The sequence below is a fragment of the Macaca nemestrina genome, chromosome 10 (genome assembly GCF_043159975.1).
Source record: "Macaca nemestrina isolate mMacNem1 chromosome 10, mMacNem.hap1, whole genome shotgun sequence".
Classification (NCBI taxonomy): Eukaryota; Metazoa; Chordata; class Mammalia; order Primates; family Cercopithecidae; genus Macaca; species Macaca nemestrina.
Genome location: NC_092134.1, coordinates 24,682,279 through 24,707,739, shown reverse-complemented (window position 1 = coordinate 24,707,739; position 25,461 = coordinate 24,682,279). Strand labels below are relative to the sequence as shown.

Here is a 25,461-nt window from a genome sequence, read left to right as displayed (position 1 = left end):
TAACAGACTCCATCTTGCTTCTAACCGTTAAGCTGTCCTTGTTCATTCCTTCCCATAGTTAGGCTGAACTAACTTTGGGAAATAATTCAGTTCATGTTTTGACTCTGAAACAAAATTAATAATATCCTTTCCCCCTGAAAAGACCCCCTTCTTGCCTGGGGACCAGTCTGCCTTTGCAGGACTAACACATTAGCTACAAGATTAGAAATTATGGTTTAGGGGTCATGCAGCCTCTGGCTCCAAGAGTCTAAGCCTCCCCAAATTGCTCCTGGGGATAACATCAGTATTGTAAAACCTAAGATCACTGCTTGAGATATTTTGCAGACCCTGCACTGGATGGATCAGTTGACACCACCTAGACCGGTATTCTGGCTCAACCAGTTCCGCCGTCGCACCCAGGAACAGAAGACATTAAGAAAATCTCACTGCGACCCCTATGATTCTATCTTCAACCTGACCAATCAGCACACCCCACTTCCCAAGCCCTTGCCCACCAAATTGTCTTTAAAAACTCTGATCCCCGAATGCTTGGGTAGATTGATTTGAGTAATAAGAAAACTCCCGGGCCGGGCGCGGTGGCTCAAGCCTGTAATCCCAGCACTTTGGGAGGCCGAGACGGGCGGATCACGAGGTCAGGAGATCGAGACCATCCTGGCTAACACAGTGAAACCCCGTCTCTACTAAAAAATACAAAAAAAAAACTAGCCGGGCGAGGTGGCGGGCGCCTGTAGTCCCAGCTACTCAGGAGGCTGAGGCAGGAGAATGGCGTAAATCCGGGAGGCGGAGCTTGCAGTGAGCCGAGATCCGGCCACTGCACTCCAGCCTGGGCGACAGAGCGAGACTCTGTCTCAAAAACAAAAACAAAAACAAAAACAAAAAAAAAGAAAACTCCCTTCTCCTGTACAGCCTGCTCTGCGTGAATTACTCTGTCTCCATTGCAATTCCCCTGTCTTGACAAATCGGCTCTGACTAGGCAGCAGGCAAGGTGAATCCCTGACCCTCACAAGGTAGTGTGTGTTTTAAATGGGGTAATGCAAGTGTTGCTTAAATAGCAGGGCCAACCTGGTTTACCGGGGCTGAGTTTCACAGAATGTAGGACTTTCAGTGCTAAAATCAAGAAATTCCCGGGCAAACTGGGACGACTGGTCACCCTATGCTTAAAATCAGATGTCGGCAAACTGACAGAGCCGAAATGAGCTTGCCGCCCATTTGTAAATAAAGCTTTATTAGAACACAACCATGCACATTCATTTATGGACATATTGTCAGTGGCTGCTTTTGTGCTATAAGGACAGAGTTGAGTTGTTGCAACAGAGGCTACGGTGTTGCAATAGCTAAAGCCTACAATATTCACCGCCTGGTCCTTTAAGAAAAAGTTTGTCAGCTTGAACTTTTCCATTTGACAGCAAGTCAGTGCTTCTGTGAGTTGTACAAAAGGTTGCAGGCTGCATCTAGGCTTACCAATAAGCTACTGGCTGTTAATGGGAGACAGGGCCTGAGTGAAAAGGAGAGGTCAGGGTGAGCTTCTGGAGAGTGGGAAGGATTCTGTGCTTGGCCAAGCTGTAATCAGTCAGGACCCCAAGTCCTCTCCTAAGCCCATCTGTGCACTTCCTTGTAAAATCCAGTTCTGGGCCAGGCGCAGTGGCTCACACCTGTAATCCCAGCACTTTGGGAGGCCGAGGCGGGTGGATCACCTGAGGTCAGGAGTTCGAGACCAGCCTGACTAACATGGAGAAACACCATCTCTACTAAAAATACAAAATTAGCTGGGCATGGTGGCGCATGCCTGTAATCCCAGCTACTCAGGAGGCTGAGGCAGGAGAATCGCTTGAACTCAGGAGGCGGAGGTTGCGGTGAGCCAGATTGCACCATTGCACTCCACCCTGGGCAACAAGAGCGAAACTCCATCTTAAAATAAATAAATAAGTGAATAAAATCCAGTTCTAGCAAGAACTCTGCTAAGTCAGCTTAGTAACAACCTTGCCTCACCACTCCATATCTGATCACTTCCTATATCTGATCACGTTCCTCATCTGCCACCATCCCCCAGGTGATGGCTGAGCACCCTGGCCTGCTATCAGTTCCCACTTGTACTCATAGTTGAGCCCAAATGCCCCCACTGCAAAATCCCATAGCTGCAGCCCCTGCAGTGATCGAGAGAGTCCCCCTCACCTTAAACAAAGTCTTCCTTACCATGCTTTAACAAATGTCATTGAATCTTTTTTTTTTTTTTTTTTTTTTTTTGAGTCTTACTCTGTCACCCAGGCTGGAGTGCAGTAGCGTGATTTCAGCTCACTGCAACCTCTGCCTCCCGGGTTCAAGCAATTCTCCTGCCCCAGCCTCCCGAGTAGCTGGGACTACAGGCACGTGCCACCACACCCCACTTATCTTTGTATTTTTAGTAGAGACAGAGTTTCACCATGTTGGCCAGGCTGGTCTTGAACTCCTGACCTCGGGTGATGTACCCACCTTGGCCTCCCAAAGTGCTGGGATTACAGGCGTGAGCCCCTGCTCCCAGCCCCTTTTTTTTTCTCTTTAACAGGAGGATAGATTGATGTTTAGATGGATATTGGTCTGAGGTTTGGCGGGGACCAAACTCTGTGGGCCAAAACTGGGTAATGGAGGAAGTGGAATAAAGTGGTCACTGGTGGGGAAAGGGCAGCCTCCCTTTGGCCCCCAACAGCCTGAACTTTTCCCGGCCACCCAAGGATGTACAAGACCCCCCGTCGTCCAAGAGGCAAAACTGAAGTCAACCTAACAGCCCATTAAAGAGGCTTCCTGGGGGGCCAGGGGCTGAGGGTGGACAGCTGAGGACCAGCCCCCACCCTGCACTGAGGGATAGAGAATTCCGGGAAGGCTGCCTGAAGGAGACAGCCTTGATACCTTGAAGGATTCAGCTATGGTTTGTCCGTCACACATTTATTGCCAGCACTGTGCCTGCAGTTGGGATACTGCAGTGAACAAGACAGAGCCCACCCTGGAAAGTGGCCACAGGGGAAGGCAAGAGAGGACGGCTGGGGGGTTACTTGTCACTAGAGGGAAGCTTCTCGGTCCACACAGTCCCAAAGAAGGGTCTGCCCTTGGGCCCACAAAACCCATCCCAGCCCTCACAGGCTGAGCCTCACCCTGGGTTTTCCCAGAGAGGTGCCCCGGAAGACCCAAGCTGCCCCGAGTCAGAGGAGCAGCAGGAAACAGCCTCAGGAATCTGTCACTCTTCAGTACTCCTCCCTTAGAATGTCTACTTCCTGTTTGGTGACCATGGCAACCAGAAGACAACGGCGGTGCGTGTGGGGTGGGGGAACTCCGTCTTCCTTGGGTATGTGGGGAGGAGACTCCAGTGACCAGGAGAAGCGGGGAGAGCCATGGGAGACGTTAGAGGGACCCAGATAAGATGGGGGACAGGAAAAAGGAGAGAATCTCTCTCAAGTAAATGGCCTCCTTCCCTGGACCTCGGCTGAAATGTGGCTGGAATGTGACCAGGCTTCATTCGAGGAGGGAGGAAAGAGGTGGCTCCACTTGCCAGTCTGCTTGGCCCCAGGCTGCTTTTGTCCTGTTTGGGTGGCCAGGGTTCCTTCCCTGAAGATCCCCATCCCCAGGGGTCTCCGAGGAAGCCCAGAGCTGTGGAATGTGGTCTGGGCACTCAGGGGAGGCCCAGGAGAGACCGTGGAGGCTGGGGTATTGCCAAAACAGACGGCAGAGGGAGCTAAGGGAGGAAGCTGTGCAGGGTGAGGTCATCCCCGTCACGGTCCTCCCCGGGCTCTGGCGTCAGGCCCTGGCTCTTGGCCTTGGGCAGGCCCCCATTGGCTAAGGCGGAGGGCCCCTCACCCCCATCAGGCAACAGGGACGAGATGCAGACCATCTCGGTGGGGGAGTAATTACGCACGGGGTACATGTGGCCCTTGCGGGAGAGGCGGACTGCCAGCACCACAGTGCACACGAGGAAGATAGTGGCCACCAGTGCCAAGATTAGGATGCCCAGCAGGCACTGCTTCACAGAGATGTGGTCTGGGGACCCCACTGGGTGGTTGATGGACAAATTGCTGGCTGCCATGGGAATGCCCTTGTGAGTAACAGAGGACACAGAAAAGGGTATGAACAGACCCTTTTTGGTAGTAGGTTCCATGGACAGGGCCTCTGTGGCATTGGGTTCTGTGGACAGGGCCTCCATGGCATTGGATTCTGTGGACAGGGCCTCTGTGGCTGCCAGTGGAGTGGTCTGTGCCTCTGTGGCTATGGGTTGAGTGGTCTGTGCCTCTGTGGTTGCCGGAGGAGTGGTCTGTGCCTCTGTGGAGGCTGGTGCAGTGGTCTGTGCCTCTGTGGCTATGGGTTGAGTGGTCTGTACCTCCGTGGCTGCTGGTGGAGTGGTCTGTGCCTCTGTGGCTGCCGGTGGAGCACTCTGTGTCTCCGTGGCTGCTGGTGGAGTGGTCTGTGCCTCTGTGGCTGCCAGTGGAGTGGTCTGTGCCTCTGTGGTCGCCAGTTGAGTTGTCTGTACCTCTGTGGCTGCCAGTGGAGTGGTCTGTGCCTCTGTGGCCACCAGTTGAGTTGTCAGTGCCTCTGTGGCTGCCAGTGGAGTGGTCTGTGCCTCCGTGGCCGCTGGTTGAGTGGTCTGTGCCTCCGTGGCCGCTGGTTGAGTGGTCTGTGCCTCCGTGGCTGCTGGGTGAGTGGTCTGTACCTCCATAGCTGCTGAATCCATGGACAGGGTCCCCATGTTGGCCAGCTCCATGGTCAGCTCTGTGACTGACCCTCCTGTATCCAGGCCAGTAGAATGCCTTGCAGCAGGCTCCACAGTGGTAGACTCAGGGTTTCCAGGCCCAGTCAGAGAAGGGGTGTTGGTGCTGTTGCTCAGTATTTCTGGAGGCTCCGTTTCTGGCAAGAAATCATAATCCAGGTACTCATATTCGGTGGCCTGTCTCCGGTTCCGGGCAAGCAGGGGACCCAAGGCTTTCTTGGCTTCATCTGCCCAGGTGTCCCATAGCTGCAAGCTGCTGCCAGGGCCCAGTAGGATCAGCAGCAGGAGGAGTTGCAGAGGCATGACACCTGGGGGGAGACAACGGGTGGTGGGACATCAAGACAGCTTCACCCTTGGGCTTAGCAAGCATCCTAGACCACCACCCTCTACTGCCGCAGCTGGAAGCATGTCTGGTCTGGAGCAGGGGCTGGGGATTTAGGCATCCCTGACATGCCTGGGATGGAGAAGACCCTCAGCCAGTAGCAGTTGTTATTATTACTAATCAACATGAATAAAGCCATCCAGGAGGGCCCTCTAACTTCTAGATGTGCATAGAAATTGATTTGCCTCCCTCTCCATTTTGGTTAAGCCACTTTATTTGTGGACAAGACAATCCATTGGAGTGTAGAAATAATTAGTGCTTTGCTTATAATTCTATTAACTTTTCATGTCACTCCTTTTTTTTTTTTTTTTTTTTTTTTTTTTTTTTTTTTGAGATGGAGTCTTGCTCTGTCACCCAGGCTGGAGTACAGTGGCGCTATCTCAGCTCATTGCAACCTCTGCTTCCCGGGTTCAAGTGATTCTCCTGCCTCAGCCTCCTGAGAAGCTGGGATTGCAGGCATGCACCACCACGCTCAGCTAATTTTTGTATTTTTAGTAGAGATGGGGTTTCACCATGTTGGCCAGGCTGGTCTCGAACTCCTGGCTTCAAGTTATCCACCCACCTTGGCCTTCCACAGTTCTGGGATTACCGGCATGAGCCACTGTGCCCGGCCTCATGTCACTCCTTCTTAATTTCAAGTATTGTATTATTTATAATGTATCATAAGAGTAAAGTAGTACCTGCATAGAATTCATAAATAGATTAATTGCCCACTTATGAAGTCCATAAGCAGAAGAGTTTGGAAACCACAGACCTCCCAGATACAGCTGCTTATTGGACCTTTGAGGCCTCTTGGAGTGTGATTCTTCCTGCTGCCCCCTCTCCCTGCCCACTGCCACGCCACCTCTACATGTCTCTCTTCCTCCTTCTCCTATCTTGCTTCCACCCTCCCATAGCCCTTGCCAGTCCTCAGAGTCTTGGTTTGTCTCATTCTTTCTCAATATCTTGGCTTGGTCCCATTTGCTTTGGTGTTGTTCTCATCTACACAATGCACAACAGGGATGACGGTGCCTACTTCATAGCCTATTGTGAGGATAAAATGAAGGGATGCATGCAAGACCCTTAGCACTTTGTTTGCATGATAACCTCTCAGCAAAGGTTGGCTGATTTTGTTCTTTCAGTCAACCTGCACTGTAAGTCTTCAAGGGCCCAGAGCCATTCAATTACACTCTCCATGGCCAGGAGAAAACTCAAATCTTTTCAGAACAGCCCTGCTCTCAGGGAGCTTATGGTCACTGAGTGTGCCTGTGGGTAAGACCACTGTCTATTCAGAAACTCTACATTGTCCTCCCGACTAGGTAGCCAGAAAAGACAGCGCCTCTCATTTGGCCATCTCATTGACCTTTCTTCTTGGCATTGTGAACACCTGTGCTTTCTTGTTTGCTCTCTCTCCCCTCATGCTCTCCTTGGCACTGGCTGGTGTTTACAGAATTCAAAATTCTGTGCTGAGAATCCTATGGTGAGTGACAGCCACTTTCTGGGGCAGGATTCAGATATTCCTGCATTCCCTGGACATAACGCCCTTCAGCAGCACACAACCCTTAGAATAGTGTCTGATGCAGAGTGGGCATTCAAGAATGGCACCTGGACAATTTCCAGTCTCTTCCCTTGTACTTCATTCACATGATCTGGAGGAAGGAGCAGTTGCTCATCATTCCTCAGGTGACTATACCTCACTCACGGGCTCCTCACCTTCCAGGTTCAATCTGATCTCTTTCACATGCTAGTTAGAATTATGTTGGTTTCTTTTCTTTCTTTTTTTTTTTTTTGAGACAGAGTCTCGCTCTGTTGCCCAGGATGGAGTGCAGTGGCATGATCTCGGTTCACTGCAACCTCCACCTCCTGGGTTCAAGCAATTCTCCTTCCTCAGCCTCCCAAGTAGCTGGGACTACAGGTGCACACAACTATGCCTAGCTAATTTTTGTATTTTTAGTAGAGACAGGGTTTCGCCATGTTGGCCAGGCTGGTCTCAAACTCCTGACCTCAAGCGATCTGCCCGCCTCGGCCTCCCAAAGTGCTGGGATTACAGGGCGTGAGCCACCACACCAGGCCTATGTTGGTTTCAAATATGCAAATCTGATCACATCTTAAACTAATTTATTTCCATTTATTTATTGACTTATTTGTTTTAGAGACAGAGTCTCACTTTGTTGCCCAGTCTGGAGTGCAGTAATGCAATTATAGCTCACCGCAGCCTCGACCTCCTGGGCTCAAGTGATCTCACCTCAGCCTCCAGAGTAGTAGGGACTACATGCACATGCCGCCATATCCGGCTAATTTTTAATTTTTTTTGTAGAGACGGGGTCTTGCTATGTTGTCCAGACTGGTCTCAAACTCCTGGCCTCAAGCAATCCTCCTGCCTCGGCCTCTCAAAGCACTGACATTACAGGCATGAGCCACTACACCCAACCCACATCTTAAAATAATTTCTTAGGCCAGGTGCAGTGGCTCACACCTGCGATCCCAACTCTTTGGGAAGCCAAGGCAGATGGATCACCTGATGTCAGGAGTTCAAGACTAGCCTGGCCAACATGGTGAAACCCTGTCTCTACCAAAAACACAAAAATTAGCCGGGCATGGTGGTGCTCCCTGTAATTCCAGCTATTTGGGAGGCCAAGGCAGGAGAATTGCTTGAACCTGGGAGGCAGAGGTTGCAGTGAGCCTAGATCACACCACTGCACTCCAGTCTGGGAGACAAGAAAAAAACTCTGTCTAAAAAATAAAAATAAAAATAATTTCTTAAACCAAACTTTACGATATTTGCACCAGAGACATCTGGCCCTCACAATTATCCCCATTTTACCAAGGACGACACTGAGGTTAAGAGAAGTGAAGTGACTTGCCCAAAGACACACAGCTGGTGAGAAGTCAAGATCAGATTGAAACCCAGTGACGTTCGGGAAGGCATGAAGCCATCAGGAGAGACCTGACCTCGCTGAGGAGACAAAAGGCTGGGCTTGTGGACTTGGGTGGAAGACGGAGGGCAGAGTAAGAAAAAGGAGGAGCTTGAAGGCTACGTCCCCCCGAAAGGCCCGCCACATGTTTACCAGGTGCCATGCAGGGCACAGGGTTGAAAGCATAGACTGTGGGGTCAAAAAGGATGTTCAAGTCCTAGCTCTGTCCCTTACAAGCTGTATGACCTTGACGCAGATGCTTGCCTCTCTGAGCTTCAGTTTTCTCATCTGTCAAATGGGGATAAGAAACAGTGTCCATCTCATAGGGCTGTTGAGAGAGTGCAACAAGGGGCTGGATTCAAAAGTTCTAGGCTGGTGGGCGTGGTGGCTCATGCCTGTAATCCCAGGACTTTGGGAAGCCAGGGCAGGTAGATCACTTGAGCCCATGAGTTTAAGACCAGCCTGGGCAACATAGTGAGATTCCCATCTTGACACAAATAGAAAAATTAGGCCAGGCATAGTGGCTCACACCTGTAATCTCAGGACTTTGGGAGGCCAAGGCGGGTGGATCACTTGAGTTCAGGAGTTCCAGACCAACCTGGGCAACATGGTGAAACCCCGTCTCTACGAAATACAAAAAAATTAGCCAGGAGTGGTGGTGTGCCCCTGTAGTCCCAGCTACTCGGGAGGCTGAGATGGGAGAATTGCTTGAGCCTACGGAGATCGAGGCTGCAGTGAGCTGTGATCGTGCCACTGCACTCCAGCCTGGGTGACAAAGCAAGACCCTGTCTCAAAAATAAATTAAAAAATTTTTAAATAGAAAAATTAACCAGGCATGATGATGCACGCCTATAGTCTCAGCTACTGGGGAAACTAATGCGGGAGGATCGCTTAAGCCTGGGAGGTTGAGACTGCAGTGAGCTGAGATTGTACTGCTGCCCTCCAGCCTGGGCAACAGAGTGAGACCCTGTCTCAAAACAAAACAAGAAAACAAAAGTTCCAGGGTTACAGTAGGTGCTTAATAAATGTAAACACACACACACACACACACACATACACTTTTGCCTCCCAGTTTGCCTTCAGAGCAGCAGAGTTTCTTTGGGGTAGAGTTCCTATGTGGGGGAAGAATCTACGGCCCAACCTTGGCCGCACTTTCCCGGGGACAGGGACTTTAGGAAGAAGCCACTAGCCTAGAGACATATTTCATACTTAGGAGCACACTCACAGCCACCAACCCCCACTTGGGCAGTTCTCTATTCTGGAAGGCAAAGCCCTCAGCCACTTCCTGGAGGCAGAGAAGGTGGGGGCAAGGTTGCAAGGCCTGGTCCCCCTGGTTCCTGGCCGGACTTGCAGCAGCCCGGAGGCTGGGAGAATAACACGGAAACATGGAGGGCGCTGGGGCCCAGTTCTTTGGGTAGGCTGTCACTGTCACCGACCCCTCCTCTACACCCATCCTGACAGCTTCCTGCACCCAGAGACAGCTGGGGTGGAGGAGAGGCTGGGGCCTGAGTCCCACATTTGCCCCCACTTAGCGGCAGGTTGCTTCACCCTCTCTAAGCCTCAGTTTCCTCATTGTAAAACAAGCGATATTGCTTAAAAAAAAATCATCATGAGAATTGAATGAGTGTGTGGAAGGCCCCAGATGCTGGCTTCCAGCGGGGGGTACTTTATCTGGGGACTGTCTTCAGGGCTGCAGGCAGAGGAGCAGAGGAGCAGAGGAAAGGGAGGTCTCAGACTCAGAGGGTATGGAGGTGGCGGCCTCTCTACCGCCCCCGTGGGCATTTGGGCTTTGAGAAAGCAGAGACTTCCTTACCTGTTGTGATAAGACCTGGTGCACTGGGAAAACCCAGATCTCCTTTCCTGGGCCTGTCTAAAGCAACCACCTTATCCGACGTGTTCCTGGTGTCACTGCTGAAAGTCCCTTATCCCCAGAAACTCCTCACTCCCAGGCAAACTGGGTGTGGGGGAGTGTTGGTCACCCCAGCCTGGTCCCTGCATCCCATGGGCTTGAAGACACAGCAGCCTGGAGCCAGGCCACAGCTGAGCAGGCATCGGCCCGTCTAACAGAAAGAAAATCTGAGGCTCAGCCAGGCATGGTGCCTCAACCTTGTACTCCTAGCACTTTGGAAGGCCAAGGTAGGAGGATGACTTGAAGCCAGGGGTTCAAGACCAGCCTGGGCAACATAGTGAGACCCTGTCTCTACAAAAAAATTAAACATTAGTCAGGTATGCTGGTGCATGCCTGTCATCCCAGCTACTCAGGAGGCTGAGGGCAGAGGATGGCTTGAGCCCAGTCAAGGCTGCAGTGAGCTATGATCACACCACTGCACTCCAGCCTGGGTGACAGAGTAAGACCCTGTCTCTAAGAAAAAAAAAAAGACGTATTTTTTTTAATGAAATAAAAGAAAACCTGAGGCTCCGAGAGATCTTGTCTCAGCTGAGGCCACACAGGTAGAACGGGGAGGAGCAGAGTTTGCTTACTGTGTATGGCAGGCAGCATAATGCCTCCTTCATATTTGCTAGAGTAAATGTATTAAACAACAACAAAAATGACATATGCAGAAGCCCCTCCCGTGGAGGGATGACTTCCTCGTCTCACTGGCTGCTGACCTCGGTCCTCCTCAGCCTGTGTCCGCTGGCTCTAACGGTGCCATCACACCGATTAGCAAGCAAGGCCCAGAGCGGCGGGGTCGCTCCCAGGCCCCACCTTCCACCTCTCCTCTCGCCGGAAGGCAAAAAAAACAGTCCCACAGTAGAGGGCCAGGGCAGGGCCCCGACAGAGGGGTCTCCAGTGGCCACATCCTACTTGTCTCAACACCTGCCTAACGGAGTAGGTCAGAGACTGCTCGTTTTGCCTCTTTGGCCCTAAAACCAGGCTGCTTCTGGCCCAGGCGCCATCTAGACCCCATGTGGGCCGCATCTAGGCTGTGTGGAGGAGCAGGCTGCAGGGAGCCCAGACTCCAGCTCCAGAGACCCCGCCATGTGGCCGTCTTGAGCGACTCAGGAAAGATCCTCGGGGGGCTCCACGTTGCTGGGAACCTTGCACTGAGAATCCTGAAACTGGGAATCAGAGCAGGCAGGATCTTGGAATGTTAAAATTCAAAAGACTGAGCATCTCAGGGTTTGGGTCAAGTAGTCACCAAGAGAAGGAAAGCCCCCAGATAACTGAAGCACAGGCAGCAGATCTGAGTCTGGGTAGACAGGACAGACCTCGCCCTGCCCTGACCTGGAGTCACATCAAACCAGGTCAATCCCAGCTCTGTCCCTTAGAAGCTGTGTGACCTTGGGCAACTCACCTCACCTCTCTGAGTTGTGGGTTCCTTAGCTGGAATACAAGGACAACGGTAGCCCCCGCTTTTTATGGAGTTGTTGTGGGTTGAAGAGGGCCAGGGAAATGCCAAGTCCTCCCAGAAGCCTTTCCAGATTGCCCCAGGCATGATTAGTCACCTCCCGTGTTTACATCATTTCTGCTGTTCATTTACTTTCTAAAAATGTATTCACATTGACTCCTAAACTTCCAGAATACAAGAACTACAGCTGTCTTGCTGATCAGGCCACAGGCCCAGGATTTAGCCGACAGGCAGGCACACACCTCTCGAAATGCTTGTCCCGGTGGCTGGCAGCCACAGTGGCTGTCTGCTCTGCTGCCCCCACCAGACCAGAAGTTTTCGGAGGGCAGCAGCTCTCCTGGCATCCCCAGGGGCCTCACTAAATGCCTCTGCAGAAGAGGACATGTGACTGAGGCAGGGGGACGTGCATAGCACTGCACAGCACGTGCTGTCTTCAGACTTTTCACACCACGTTAGACAGCTGACACTTTCCAACCTCTTTCCATCATCTACTCCAACTCACATCAGGGAGCCACTGTAGACGTGGTTTCCCTAATTATCATCCCCCTCATGACATGTTTATTTATTTATTTACTTTTAGAGATAGGGTCTGGCTCAGTCGCCCAGGCTGGAGTACAGTGGTGCAATCACAGCTCACTGCAGCCTTGAACTCCTGGACTCAAGCGATCCTCCAAGTAGCTAGGACTACAGGTGCGTGCCACCAGACCCAGCTACTTTTAAATTTTTTGTAGAGATGGGTTTTCACCGTGTTGCCCAGGTTGGTGTCAAACTCCTGGGCTCAAGAAATCCACCTGCTTCAGCCTCCCAAAGTGCTAGGATTTACAGGCCTGAGCCACCGTCACCAGCCCTCCTCACAAAACGTTAATAGCACAGATATGCTGTATATCTGTTTAATGTTTGGTGGCTTACAAACCACAGTGTTAGTAGAGATTTTTTTGTTACACCCCACTCCCCCCACCTCCAGCCCGCCAAGAACCAAGTTACACCTGTTGGAACCCAGATTTGCTAGCCTGAGACAGAGGCAGTAAGGTACTTGGCACAAATGAATTCAATGAGACCTACATGTGGTTAGTTGAACAACTGTCTTTAAACAGTTTTCTAAAGACCCCTGTGCAGACAGACAGATTAACAAACACAGACCCCCAACACACACACACCGGCCATCTTATCTCCTTCTAGACCACTGGCCCCCACTGCCATCTTCCTGTTCAAGTTCAGCAAAGGAGATCGAGACACAGGCCTAGGGTCACCACGAACTCCACGAGCATCCTGCAGCCAGAAGCCACGCCGCCAGACGCAGCTACTTCTCCCCTGCGAGCCTCAGTTTTCTCATCTGGAAAAGGGGCACCATCCACCCTCCAAGGTTCTCAGATGATTGATTCTGTAGCTCCTCCGAATGCCCCGCTCTGGGCCCAGCCCGGTAGCCCAGCCCTTCCGCTGAGGTTTAACTCCCCTGGCTGCTGGCCAAGCCTCTTGAGGGAGGCATCAACCGCCCAGGGTGCCGCCTCCCTAGGCAACCCCAGAGGAAGAGACTCTGGGGCCGTCCGAGGGCCTTGGAGCCACCTTCTGAAGCTCCGGCCCACTGAAGGGCCTGGCTCTGGGGGCCTCAAAGTCAGAGGTGGAAAAAAAAGGAAAACAGAAGAAAGAGGAAAGAGGAAGAGAATTCCAGGCAACAGAAGCCCAGATACAGACACTATGGTGTGTGTGTGAATGTGTATACAGCAGGGCGCAACCAGCCCCCACCTTTTCCTTTTAGTGTCCTGAAAGTATCTCAAATACAAACTAATAAGAGTATTCTAATTTTTTTTCTTTTTTTTTGAGACGGGGTCTCACTCTGCCACCCAGGTTGGAGTGCAGTGGCACAATCTTGGCTCACTGCAACCTCCCCCTCCCAGGTTCAAGTGATCCTCCCACTTCAGCCTCCCAAGTAGCTGAGACCACAGGCATACACCACTATGCCTAGCTAAGGTTTTGTATTTTTGGTAGAGACGAGGTTTCACCATGTTGCCCAGCTTGGTCTCGAACTCCTGAGCTCAGGCGATCCACCTGCCTCGGTCTCCCAAAGTGCTGGGATTACAGGTGTGAGCCACTGCACCCAGCCAAGTATTCTAAGTATTATTATTGTTTTCCCTTTTGCTAACAATAGTATCCTAATTCTAATATTTTAATAGTTTGCCACAGACAAGTGTCATTTTCTCAGTCTTATAAAAAGTGGGAAGAATGCATCTTTCTCTGAAAATCACTTTTTTTTTTTTTTTTTGAGATGGAGTCATGCTCTGTTGCCCAGGCTGGAGTGCAGTGGCCGGATCTCAGCTCACTGCAAACTCCGCCTCCCGGGTTCACGCCATTCTCCTGCCTCAGCCTCCCGAGTAGCTGGGACTACAGGCGCCCGCCACCTCGCCCGGCTAGTTTTTTTGTATTTTTTAGTAGAGACGGGGTTTCACCGTGTTAGCCAGGATGGTCTTGATCTCCTGACCTCGTGATCCGCCCGTCTCGGCCTCCTAGAGTGCTGGGATTACAGGCTTGAGCCACCGCGCCCGGCCCTGAAAATCACTTTTTTATGCATCCATAAAATATGCGGCTTCAATACCAATCCTGCACTCCCTCTACTTTCTGGAATCTTCCAGACCTAATCTCAGCTCTGCCCCTAAACAAATCCCTTCACCTCTCCTGGCCTCAGTCTCCCATCCAGGAAAGGAGAAGGTAAGATCATTTCTAGGGAAACACTCATGGTTTCTCTGATTTTCAAATTCAGAATGTCCCCAAGCCAGAAGCCGCAGGCAAACTGGCCAGGGAGGGAAGAAGTTAACGGGAGGCTGGGGCTGGTAGGTCATGCCTGTAATCTCAGCGCTTTGGGAGGCCAAGGTAAGAGGCTTGAGGCCAAGAGTTTGAGACCCCATCTCTAGGAAAGGTAAAAATATTAGCTGCATGTGGCGATGTGTGCCTGTAGTCCCAGCTACTCAGGAGGTTGAGGTGGGAGGATCACTTGTGCCCAGGAGTTTAAGGCTGCAGTGAGCCATGATCGTGCCACTGCACTCCAGCCTGGGTGACAGAGTAAGATCTTGTCTCAAAAATAGAAGAAGAAAAAGAAAAGTTGGCGGGAGCACAATTCAGAAGAGACACCAGAAGAAGGCCACAGACTCCAGGCAGGCTTTAGTCTTGAGTCAGAGGGGCCTCAGTTTGCCCTCCCCAGGGGCTGCAGCTCAAGAAGGGCCTGGCGGTCCTCCAGGGCCTGCCAGCAGCTATAAGGCAGGCCCCTGGCCCATGGGGACCTCCAGCCACTCCCTGTGGTTTTGCAAGCCAGCACTTACCACTGTGCTCAGCAGAGCATGGGACAGCTGCCTCGTGGGCCCAGAAGAAGGGGCTTCTCTGCTTTAGTGATGAGGTCCCAGCCCACGCTGCTAGGCACGGCTGTGGCACCCCCTGCGGCAGTCCCAGACTCAAGCAACCCCCAATGGCCGTGTGTGGAAGGAGGAAGCGAGAATGTGGTTACTTAGGCAGGGCCATGTGACAGCCCACACCCCCTTGTTTGTGACAGCTTTGGTGACACTGTTGATAAAGACAGGGTGGGTAGTAAGGCACCTCCTAGGTCTGACATTGCTCTTGGTTTCCCATAACTGTGAAAACACTAAGAACCAAGTAGAAATTTTCCGGGGAGAAGTTCTTCGGCTGGCGGTGGGGCCCAAACTGAGAAAGGCCACAGCATCACTTCAGCGGCAGTGGACAGTCGGGGCCAGAGGGGGCCCCCTGAAGGACAGGAGTGACCAGACAAAAAGGAGAATGGTCTCGCTTCTTGCCCAAGATTGGCGGGGGGGTAGAGAGGGGGTGGAAGGTGGTCGGGGAGTAAAAAACACAAAATATGAATCTTCAAAGGGTTTGCAAATATGGTGTATTTCTTCTTGCAGGACTCAAACCACTCTCTCTAGATGCATAGCACAGGCCCTTCTAGCTGCAACCAAGATCCTCTCTAGGGAGCTGGACTACAGATTCCACAAGGGCAAGGCCTGCTTATCTTATTTCTTCATCCTAAATTTATTCATTTGACCAACTCTGGCACTCCAGACCGCATGCCCTGAGGTCCAAAGGCCAGCAATTCTGGGCTGTGGCCCTCCGGTAGCCCTTCATCTGCTGGGGAGGCTGGCGAGTAAACAAGTCAATGGAACATTATGCCACAATGACACAGCGCAGTGAGTGCCATCCTGCGGTAAGCAAGGGAGGGGCCTCTCCTTCCATCCTGGGTGGGGGAGGGAGGTTAACAGGAGGAGCTTCCAAGAAGTGGCACTTGCGATGACAAGCCAGGTGGGCAGCCGAGGCACAGAGCACAGCAGAGGCAAAGGCTGGGAGGCCTGAGAATACCCAGACACGTCCGGAAGGGAGGAAATAGGGGGTCTCCCAGGGTCTGCCCTGCAGCTTTGCACCAGGCAGGGGCTCAGGACATGTACAGAAAGATACTCATATCTTGCCTTGCACACAGGTTATTTTAAAATGAAAACCAGAAACCCAGCAGGTGTTTGCCATGACACAGTCTCAGTCACCTTAGGAAGATGCAGCTAGAAAGAGCCAAAAGCTCACCCTGCCTGCACAGAGGGGGAAACTGAAGCCACAAGAGGGGAAGTGAGACCCCTAGAACCCAGGCCCCTCACCCTTCCCCAGCAGGTTTGGAAATAGCCAGCCTTCAGGGACAGGGGACTGAGAAACTCTAAACAGACCCAAGTCTGCCTGGAGGTCACTCTCTGATGAGGGGAGGTGAGCGGTTGCAAGCTGTCTGTCACTTCCAGCCTGCCACGTGGTTTTCTGCAGCTTGTGAGCTAAGAATGGTGGTTACATTTTTAAGTGGTTGGAAAATGTTTTGTGATGCATAAAAACTGTGTGAAACTCAAGGTTCCGTTTCCATAAAGTTTTCTTGGGATGCAGCCACACTCATTGGTGTACACACATCGCCTCTGGCTGCTTTCACGTTGCAGCAGCAGAGTTGAATAGTTTCATCACCTGCAAAGCCTCACAACACAAACGTTTAACATTTCCTGAGCCTGTGGTCAATGCCAGGCCCTGTGGTAGGTGCTCTGCATGTATCAGCTCATATAATCCTTGAAGCTGCCTTTAGAAACGAGGAGACTGAAGCTGAGAGGGAGAATGTGCCTTGCTCAAGGTCACACAGAGTAATGGCAGAGCCAGGACTCAAGTCCAGGCAGACGGAATAAAGCTCTTGATCTTAACCCCTAGCCTGGGATGGTGTGGGCTGAACGGTGAGCTCTGGTACATCAGCAAGTACTATATGTAAGGAAAAAGGAGTAGCTTAGTGGCAGGTAAGCTATTTCTTCTGTGTGTGTGACAGGGTCTTGCTCTGTGGCCCAATCTGGAGTGCAGGGGCGTGATCATAGCTCACTGCAGCCTCAAACTCCTGGTCTCAAGCAAGACATCCTCCTGCCTCAGCCTCCCCAATAGCTGTTACGGGCGCGCACCGCCACACCCAGCTCACCTATTTCAAGGTGAGACTTGAGCAGCGAAATTTCCTTCTCAGAGGAGCAAATATTGCTAAGAGAAATTTGGTGTATGTCGTCTGTGTGAAGACCGTAAAACCACACTTCACCGCACCTAACATCTGTGAGAGTCAAAGATTCAAAGTGAACACATTTCTGCTTCTAGGAACGAAGCCCAGAAAAAAATACTCAAGATGTCTTCCAAGATTGAAGCAATGATATCTGAGGTAAGAGAAATACTGGGAAAAAACACAGACTCCCATACTACAGAAACCTGTCCCTTGATGGAATGTGATGCAGGCAGGCAAGTCATATTTATATTGAATGCTTATAAAGCGCTCAAGACCTGTTAGGTAGAAAAGAGAGGGTACAGAAGTATATAAGCAGCATAATTCACGTGTGCTTGGGTGCTGAGAGGACAGACTGAAAGAAATGCTCACAGTGCCTATCTCTGCGTGGCATAATTATGAATGGCCCTTTCCTTTCAAATATATTTTCTTTTCTGTATTTGTATATAGAAAAATGTATATAGGCTGGGCGCGGTGGCTCAAGCCTGTAATCCCAGCACTTTGGGAGGCCGAGACGGGTGGATCACGAGGTCAGGAGATCGAGACCATCCTAGCTAACACGGTGAAAACCCGTCTCTACTAAAAAATACAAAAAACTACCCAGGCGAGGTGGCAGGCGCCTGTAGTCCCAGCTACTCGGGAGGCTGAGGCAGGAGAATGACGTGAATCCGGGGGGCGGAGATTGCAGTGAGCTGAGATCCGGCCACTGCACTCCAGCCTGGGTAACTCCGTCTCCAAAAAAAAAAAAGAAAAAAAGAAAAAGAAAAATGTATATAATGATGTCTATTTCACATTTTGGTTTTTTTTTTTTTTTTTTTGAGACAGAGTCTCGCTCTATCTCCCAGGCTGAGTGCAGCGGCACGATCTCAGCTCACTGCAACCTCTGCCTCCTGGGTTCAAGTGATTCTCCTGCCTCAGCCTCCCTAGTAGCTGAGATTACAGGCACTCACTACCATGCCCCATTAATGTTTGTATTTTTAGTAGAGACAGGGTTTTGCCATGTTGGCCAGGCTATTCTCAAGCTCCTGGCCTCAAGTGATCCACCCGCCTCTGCCTGCCAAAGTGCTGGGATTATAGGCATGAGCCACCATGCCTGGTCTACTAATTTGTTTAATTGTCACAACTGCCTTATGAGGTAGTTTGCTATTAGTATCCCCATTTTGTAGATTAAAAAAAAAAAAAAAGTTCCAGAGAGCTTAAGTAACTCGCCTAAGGTCACAGAGCTGGTTAGTGGCTAAGCCAGAGTCTGAACCTAGGGTGTCCTATGAAAAAGCCTGCATTCAATCACAATAAATATTGGTTCGATATATAAATGATTCCAGCTCCTCCTTGCAGAACTTGCCTGCTGTGATTGGTCTAAGAGGACCCAATGCTCCCCACCTCCTCTCAATGTGAGCTATTTGGGGTGTAGAGCAGGAATTGCAATCAGCAAAGACAGTAGGTGTTAGGTTCCTCTCTCCACTGGAGCCCACTAGTGGGCTAGCCTGGGAAGCAAGGGCTGTTTATGGGTCTTCTGGGAAAAATGTGCTCCTGGTTGTAACTAACAGCCTGCTACTGTTGGAACAGCCCCATGTTAAAGCAAAAACATGGCTCACTGGGCTCCTACTTGGAGCTCTCTCACATGTGGATCCTGAGCAACTAGAGATTTGGTATTCAAACCAACAACCTATAACCTCCTTATACTTAAATGATCATCTGCGCACTAAATTCAGTCTTCCTTCCCTTCGCTGATGGATGAAAATGCCTGCAACCTCATGGTGGCCCCCAGTCCCAGGAGGCACCGCCACAGCCTGCACAGCTGCATGTATGCAGTGGCCTATTGAATTGCGTTTTGCTTCTTTGCTGTTTCGGGGTGGGGGACCGTTCCCACCAGTGACAAGCACAGCTGTAAGAAAGCCTCACACTCCAGAGACAAAGAGAGGAAGTCTTGGGTGCCAAAAGCCAGCGCAACTTAACTTCAGCCTGGTATTTACCAAGCTTAGGTTGGTCAACAGTACAGTCATTAAAGAAAATGAAAAATTAAACATTTGTGGAATGCTGGAAATATGTGGCAAGGACTGTAACTGACAGGCCAGGTATGGCCTGAGATTTTATAATCTATGTGTAACTTGCCAGGAAGTTATCCCTCCCTGACAAGGTGCTGGCTTCCTATGAGAACCTGTGTCCGCTTCCCTAAAAATGGGGAAAAATGGGGAAAAAAGGGGTGGCGTCGCTCATAGAATCCCACCTCCCTTCCCAGTGGTCATGATCCCTCTGAGGAAGCTGAGGCTCTGAGGTGGCGCAGGAGGGCACAGGCAGACTGGAGCCCAGCCAGACTGCAAAGCCCGTTCCTTCCTCTGAGGAAAGCAAGAGTCTTGCTGGTTGTGCCACTTGTTTCTCAGGGCAGTGGTCTTTTCAGTTTACTCACAATAGGACCTTTTGTTTGAATGAAAGCAATGGTCTCATGAAATAGAATAAGAACAGAGCTCCTTGCAAGCAAGGCCCAGAAGGGAGGGGAAGTCACGCCCAACTGCCTGCCCTCCCCCGCTCTCCTGCTGCGAGGCGGGCTCCCGGGGCTACAGCTTGCTGATTTGAATCATCCAAAGGGGAAATGGTCCACTGTGGGCCTGGTCCAGCCAGGATTCAATTCCCTTTCTCAAATGGGAACAGAGCTCTGGGGAGCTTACTTTCGGCCCCAGATTTTGGTTGCCAATCTGGGTGGCACTAGCAACCAGTTTCTGGGCTGGAGACTGCAGCATGAAGCCATTTCTCGAGCGGAAGAAAACAGGGGCTCCCCAGCTCACTGGGTCTGCTTGGGCTGGGGGTGGCCAGCGCTGCTTGTCCCAGGCCTGGAAGGCCAGAGGGCAAGCAAATGTTAGAAATGTACTCCAGACTCTGTGATTCTTCCCCAGAGGGTAGTGGCTGGAGGAATGCATGCCTCTGGCAGACATCCTCAATCACCTGGCCTCAAAGACCCCTGGTAAGGGGTCTTTAGGAGAGAAACCTTGGTGTTGTTCGAGAAGGCCAGGCGCCTAGCAATAGGAGTCCTGGGATATTTCCTGGAATTTAAGATCAGAAATAAAGCTGGACCTTAGGCATGGACTTGGGGAGCTACAGGGACCCAGAAGCCCTCTTCATCACTGTGTACCTGCTCTTCCTGTGTGGTGCCTGGCTTCCCCAACTCCAAGGCCCCCATAAAGGAAAACCCAGATCTGATGCCACTGATGGTGGCTCCAAGGGGCTGACAGGTCACCTGGAGTTGACTGTGGTCCGGGACAGTCTTATTCGGTGAGAAAAGCACTGCTGGGCAGATAATGCAATATGTATTCCCATCCCAGATAATGTCTATATTTTCAACTGTTCAGTCATTCAGTAAGTACTGATTGACACATCATGCCAGATTCTGGGGATCCTGGTGAAGGAAACCAGTGCCTGTCCTCATGCGGCTTATATTCAATTCAGGGAAGACAGTCAAAACTCCTATGAGATGATAGATCAGCTATCAGTGGCACTAGGGTGCTACGGGCACTATTTACGTATGGGGGTCAGATGAAATGCTGGGAAGGGCAGACACTGGAGGTGGGGAAAGGATGGGCACTCCTGAGAGAACAGCACATGCGAAGCTCAGAAGTAGGGAGCCTCCTGAACACAAGAGAACATCAGGAGAGGATGAGGGGCGGCAGGGCAGGCAACACAGGGCCTCCTAAGCTAGTGGTGAGGATTTAGTTTTTATTCTGAGTGGGATGGGAAACCACGGAGGGTTTGAAGCCTTAGATACAGGGGTCAACGAGCTTTTTCTTAAAGGGCTACACAGTAAATACTTTAGGCTTTGTGGCCATACAATCTCTGTTGCAGCTACTCAACTCTTCAAGTATAGAGAAAAAGCAGCCACAGACAAGGCATGGTGTGTTCCAATAAGCTTTACTGATGGACACTGAAATTTGAATTTCGTATCATTTTTTACTTGTCAGTAAATCTTGTTTTTCCCCCAACCATTTAAAAATATAAAAACCATTCTTAGCTCGTGGGCTACAAAGCAGCTTCCGGCAGGTTGGAGTTAGCCCATGGGCCTTAGCATGCCTTCCCCCGCCTTAATACCTGAAAAGGTGACTATGGCTGCAGCTCTGAGAACAGATTCAAATGGCTGGGGGAAGCTGGGTTAGGAAGCTGTGATTGTTAACCTTGTCAACTTGATTGGGCAATGGGGTGCCCAAATATCTGGTGACACGTTACCCCGGGTGTGTCTGTGAGGGTTTTCTGGATGAAATGAACATTTGAATCTGTGGGTTGAGTAGAGCAGGTTGCTCCCTCTGGTGTGGGTGGGTGGATCCATTCCGTTGAGGGCCTGAATAGAACAAAAAGGCTGAGTAAGAAGAAATTCCTCGCGGGTGCGGTGGCTCACGCCTGTAATTCCAGCACTTTGGGAGGCCAAGGTGGGCAGATCACCTGAGGTCAGGAGTTTAAGACCAGCCTGGCCAACATGGGGAAATCCTGCCTCTACTAAAAATACAAAAATTAGCCAGGTGTGGTGGCGCATGCCTGTAGTCCCAGCTACTTGGGAGGCTGAGGCAGGAGAACTGCTTAACCCAGGGGGCAGAGGCTGCAGTGAGCCAAGATCATGCCACTGCACTCCCGCCTGGGAGACAGAGTGAGACCCCATCTCAAAAAAAAAGAAAAAAAGAAAAAGAATTACTCCTGCCTGACTGCCTTCAAGCTGGGACCTCAGTTTTTAGTTGCTTTCTGATCTGAACTGAAAAACTCAGCTCTCCTGGGTCTCTCTAGTTTGTTGACTGCAGATCTTGGAGCTTAGCAGCCTCCATAATCATGTGAGTCAATTCCTTATAATACATCCCGATCTCTCTTCTTCCCTCATGCAGACAGACCCTATTGGTTCTCTTCTTCTGGAGAATGCTAATACAGAGGCTCTGTCCACGCAGAAGTGATGGGAGCACAGGCTAGGGGAGTCACCGTGGAGGTGTGAGAAGTAGCTGGGATATGGACGCACTGTGAAACAAGAGCCTGGGTGTGGGATATGACAGAAGAGACAGGAGTCAAGGAGGCTCAGAGGTAGAAGAGCATGAACTTCCTCCTGTAGACAAAAGGGATACTCACTTGTATCTCCTTCAGAGACTTTGACAGAAAACATCACTCTAGAAGCAAAACAGGGAACAGGTGGCTGGAGGCAGAGAAACCAGTTACAAGGCTGTTCAGACACTAGACTGGTATCTACATGGGGTGGCACCTGACAGGTGGCCAGATCCCCAGATGGAATCTCCACCTTGTGGCTTATGAGGCATTCTGGGCCACTGCCTCTTGAAGACACTGCTTAGGGCGATAAGAACTCATTTTGCATTTGGGGAGCTGTAGATGGGGATGGTGATAAGCAGCCCAGGATTTTGTTCACCAAGAGGTATTATTCCAACTTCCACAACCCAAATAGCATCTCCGCACGGAAATGAAGCTGCAACAGCTCCCTGTCATGGAGGGGGCACTTCCTAGTTCTCAGACCTCATCACTAGAGCCCCCAAGCTTGGATGTTGTTGCTGAACCCCCTCAGGGCACTGAGCATCAGCCTGAGTACCTCTCCTGACTGGACCAGGGGTCACTTGCTGCACTACAGTTCTCTCCAGCCCCGTGACACTCTCACTGTAAATATAAATTCTCACCCAGTGAATGCCAAGACGAATCCAACCCTACCTAGTGGGGGAGAGGAGATTAGGAAACGGGTGATGAGAGGTACATGGCTTCTGGAAAGGGAGCCCTGCTGCTGGGGGCCTGAGAGGCACCCAGTGGAGAGGAGCCTGGACAACCTTGGCAACCAGCCCCCTGACCGCGTTCCACAGCATTTCCGGGGCCCAGGCACCCTGTGTGTGACCCCTTTCCACTGTAACTAGGCCTGCTCCCTGCTCTGCCCCTCGAAGACACAGATGACTGCTCCTCTCTGGCAGCCCAAAGCTTTCTCTGCCCCCACAGCTGCCTGCGGGCCTTTGTCTGAGCCACTTCTCCCCAGTTCTGTTCCAAACCCACCAGAAAGTCCTTCCCTAAAAGTCCACTTACTCTTTGAGATCAGTGTGAGGAAGCTACTCAAAGAACAAAACTAAGCACCCAGTGGTGAGTGCCCAAGCTCAAGTGTACAGATTTTTTCTGACAGCAGAAGAGACCTGTTTACTTGTCTTCCAAGTTGAGTCCTGAGGTGGAATAACTTCCTCCTCTGACTTCTGCCCTCAGGCTCCCTAGGCAATGGCCCCGACATTGCTTTCTAGCCCCTCACCATGAAGCCTGTCAGGGACCCGTGTGCCTCACCCTCTATCTGCCACTCACTAAACTCAGGATCCTAAAATCTGCCCTCTTACCCATTTTCGTTCACATGAATTAAACGCCAACTACAATGAATTTGAAGGATCCCATCTGCCTCTCTAAACTCACCTTCCTCCACATTTTAGCCAATCCAACCAACTCAGCAGCCACCTTATCCTCAAGGATCTTGGATGTGCAGTAATTCCCATCTCCCACCCAGCCCTCCTGACACTCGCCACAGGGGAACTTTCACCCGGCACAACACGGACAGCGTCGCCTAGTGAACACACCCCCACCCCACGCCCCAAAGTTCGAAGTTGAGAATAAGCCATTTGCTGGTGGACTCGGTTCCCACAGGAGGGACGAGGATGGCTGCCATCTGCACATCAGCTGCCTGGGACTTAACATTTCGCACGTCACGTTTCAAACAGAGGCAGCAGCTGCAGCTGAGATGAAGCATATCCAAGTATACTTAGCCCTTACTATATTGGAAGAAAACATATTTCCCAGTTCCGATGACCTTCATTTTCTGCTGTATTAAAGTCTTACATAATTTAATTTTTATATAGCCAATCTGTCTTTTCTTCTGTGATGTATTGCATTGCTTTAGGGCTTACATTTTTTTTCCTCTTGTCTGAAGTGTAGATTAAAAGGGACTTACTTTCTTCTAAATAGAAAAAGAAAAGGTTTTAACTGTGGACTCCCATTAAGAATGTATATTGGTGTCCCTGCTGCCCCCACAGCTAACCAAATGTTGCTGCACCATTTCAAACATCTCCACTGATTTATGCTTATCTTAATAATTATTAATTTACCACTAATGCATTAATTTTAACAATGCCTTTCTGGGAATAAATATATTTATAGGAAACGTATAAATTCAGAAAAATAGGATTAAATAGAAATTACACACAACTTTACTTCCCTATAGCAATAACAACATTTCTGGTATTTATTCCACACATAAGTATACATTGTATATGCATATATCCTTTAAAAAGTTTGTCACAAACCATCTGTTCTGGGGTGGTCTTACATATCTGTATTAGGAAACCTACACTTCTCACTAGAAGTTCTGGTCCTGAATGTTCTTATGAGGTCCAACAGACTTCACTTTCTTCCCCATCTTACTTCTAAATGGATAAGCCAACTAACATCATTTACTGTAGAGTGACTCCATGGGGTAGAGAGCTGATGAGAATTACTTTGTAAACACACTTTTACTTTTTCTGCTGACATCAGCAACACAGTCCACTGTAGGGCACTTGGAATACACAGAAAAAACTTGGTAATGACATCCAGCACCCAGAAATAATATACTTTCATCCTTCAACCTAGGTAGGTATATATTTTAAACCCAAGTTGGAATTGACTCTATTTTACTATTTTTTTTTAATCTTTCCTATTCAATACTCTTTTTTTTTTTTTTTTGGAGATGGAGTCTTGCTCTGTTGCCCAGGCTCGAGTGCAGTGGCACGATCTGCGCTCACTGCAAGCTCTGCCTCCTGGGTTCACGCCATTCTCCTGCCTCAGCCTCCCGAGTAGCTGGGAGTACAGGTGCCCGTCACCACGCCCGGCTAATTTTTTTGTATTTTTAGTAGAGACAGGGTTTCACTGTGTTAGCCAGGATGGCCTCGATCTCCTGACCTCGTGATCCGCCCGCCTTGGCCTCCCAAAGTGCTGGGATTACAGGCTTAAGCCACAGCATCTGGCCTCAATACTCTTTTTAAATGACTTTAAATAACGAAACAGTATTATAACATATGAATATGACAAGTAACTTACTGACCCCCTTCTGCAGAGTTGATTTTACTCTTCTAATTCCTGAATATACTTCCCACTAGTTCCCTGGGACAAAATTTCCAAAGGTGGGAACCCTGGGTCTTAAGAAAACATTTAAGGCTTTTGATACACTTGCCAGACTGCCCTCTGGAAAGGCTGTCCACCCCGCACATACCCCCTTCTCGCAGGAAAGAACTGCCACCCCTACATTCTTTGGCAAGGGACTTCTTTTTAGTGAACAAAAGAGCACAAAGGGCACTGTCCAGCCTGGACATCAAGGGTTGCCCGTCTGAAGCAGGAAAGGTGTGCCCTTGACAGTGACTTATGTCCGTGACCCACCGCCAGCACTGGGATACTTTAATGTGCCAGCAGAAAGAGAAGGGGCCACTTAGAGTTAACAGATTCTTAAGAGCCAACAAAGAGTTTTTCTGGATGTAGAATACCAAGTACAGCAAGGGAAGTGACCTTAAAAAAAAAATGGAAGTTCCCCCCAGACGAGG

General features: G+C 50.3%; 1 protein-coding gene and 1 long non-coding RNA gene across 5 annotated transcripts; one reads left to right on the top strand and one right to left on the bottom strand.

Annotated features, from left to right (window-relative positions):
- Positions 1–1,204: 1,204 nt before the first annotated feature.
- LOC105468321 (selectin P ligand) lies at positions 1,205–14,828 on the bottom strand. Of its 2 annotated transcripts, none has more exons than XM_071071178.1 (2): positions 14,667–14,828; positions 1,205–5,037 (listed from the first exon to the last, which is right to left on the bottom strand). In XM_071071178.1, the coding sequence occupies exon 2, from the start codon at positions 5,030–5,032 to the stop codon at positions 3,704–3,706; it is 1,329 nt and encodes a 442-aa protein (XP_070927279.1). In that variant the 5' UTR covers positions 5,033–5,037; positions 14,667–14,828; the 3' UTR covers positions 1,205–3,703. The 2 variants fall into 2 exon arrangements, with proteins under 2 accessions (XP_070927279.1, XP_070927278.1); XM_071071177.1 differs by lacking the exon at positions 14,667–14,828 and adding an exon at positions 12,513–12,642.
- Positions 12,631–23,737, top strand: LOC105468322 (uncharacterized). Of its 3 annotated transcripts, none has more exons than XR_011608865.1 (4): positions 12,631–12,718; positions 15,261–15,559; positions 17,002–17,062; positions 21,760–23,737. It is a non-coding gene; the product is annotated as an uncharacterized lncRNA (long non-coding RNA). The 3 variants fall into 3 exon arrangements; XR_011608864.1 differs by lacking the exon at positions 12,631–12,718 and adding an exon at positions 14,862–15,138; XR_011608863.1 differs by lacking the exon at positions 12,631–12,718 and having other exon boundaries at positions 15,208–15,559.
- The last annotated feature ends 1,724 nt before the right edge of the window (positions 23,738–25,461 follow it).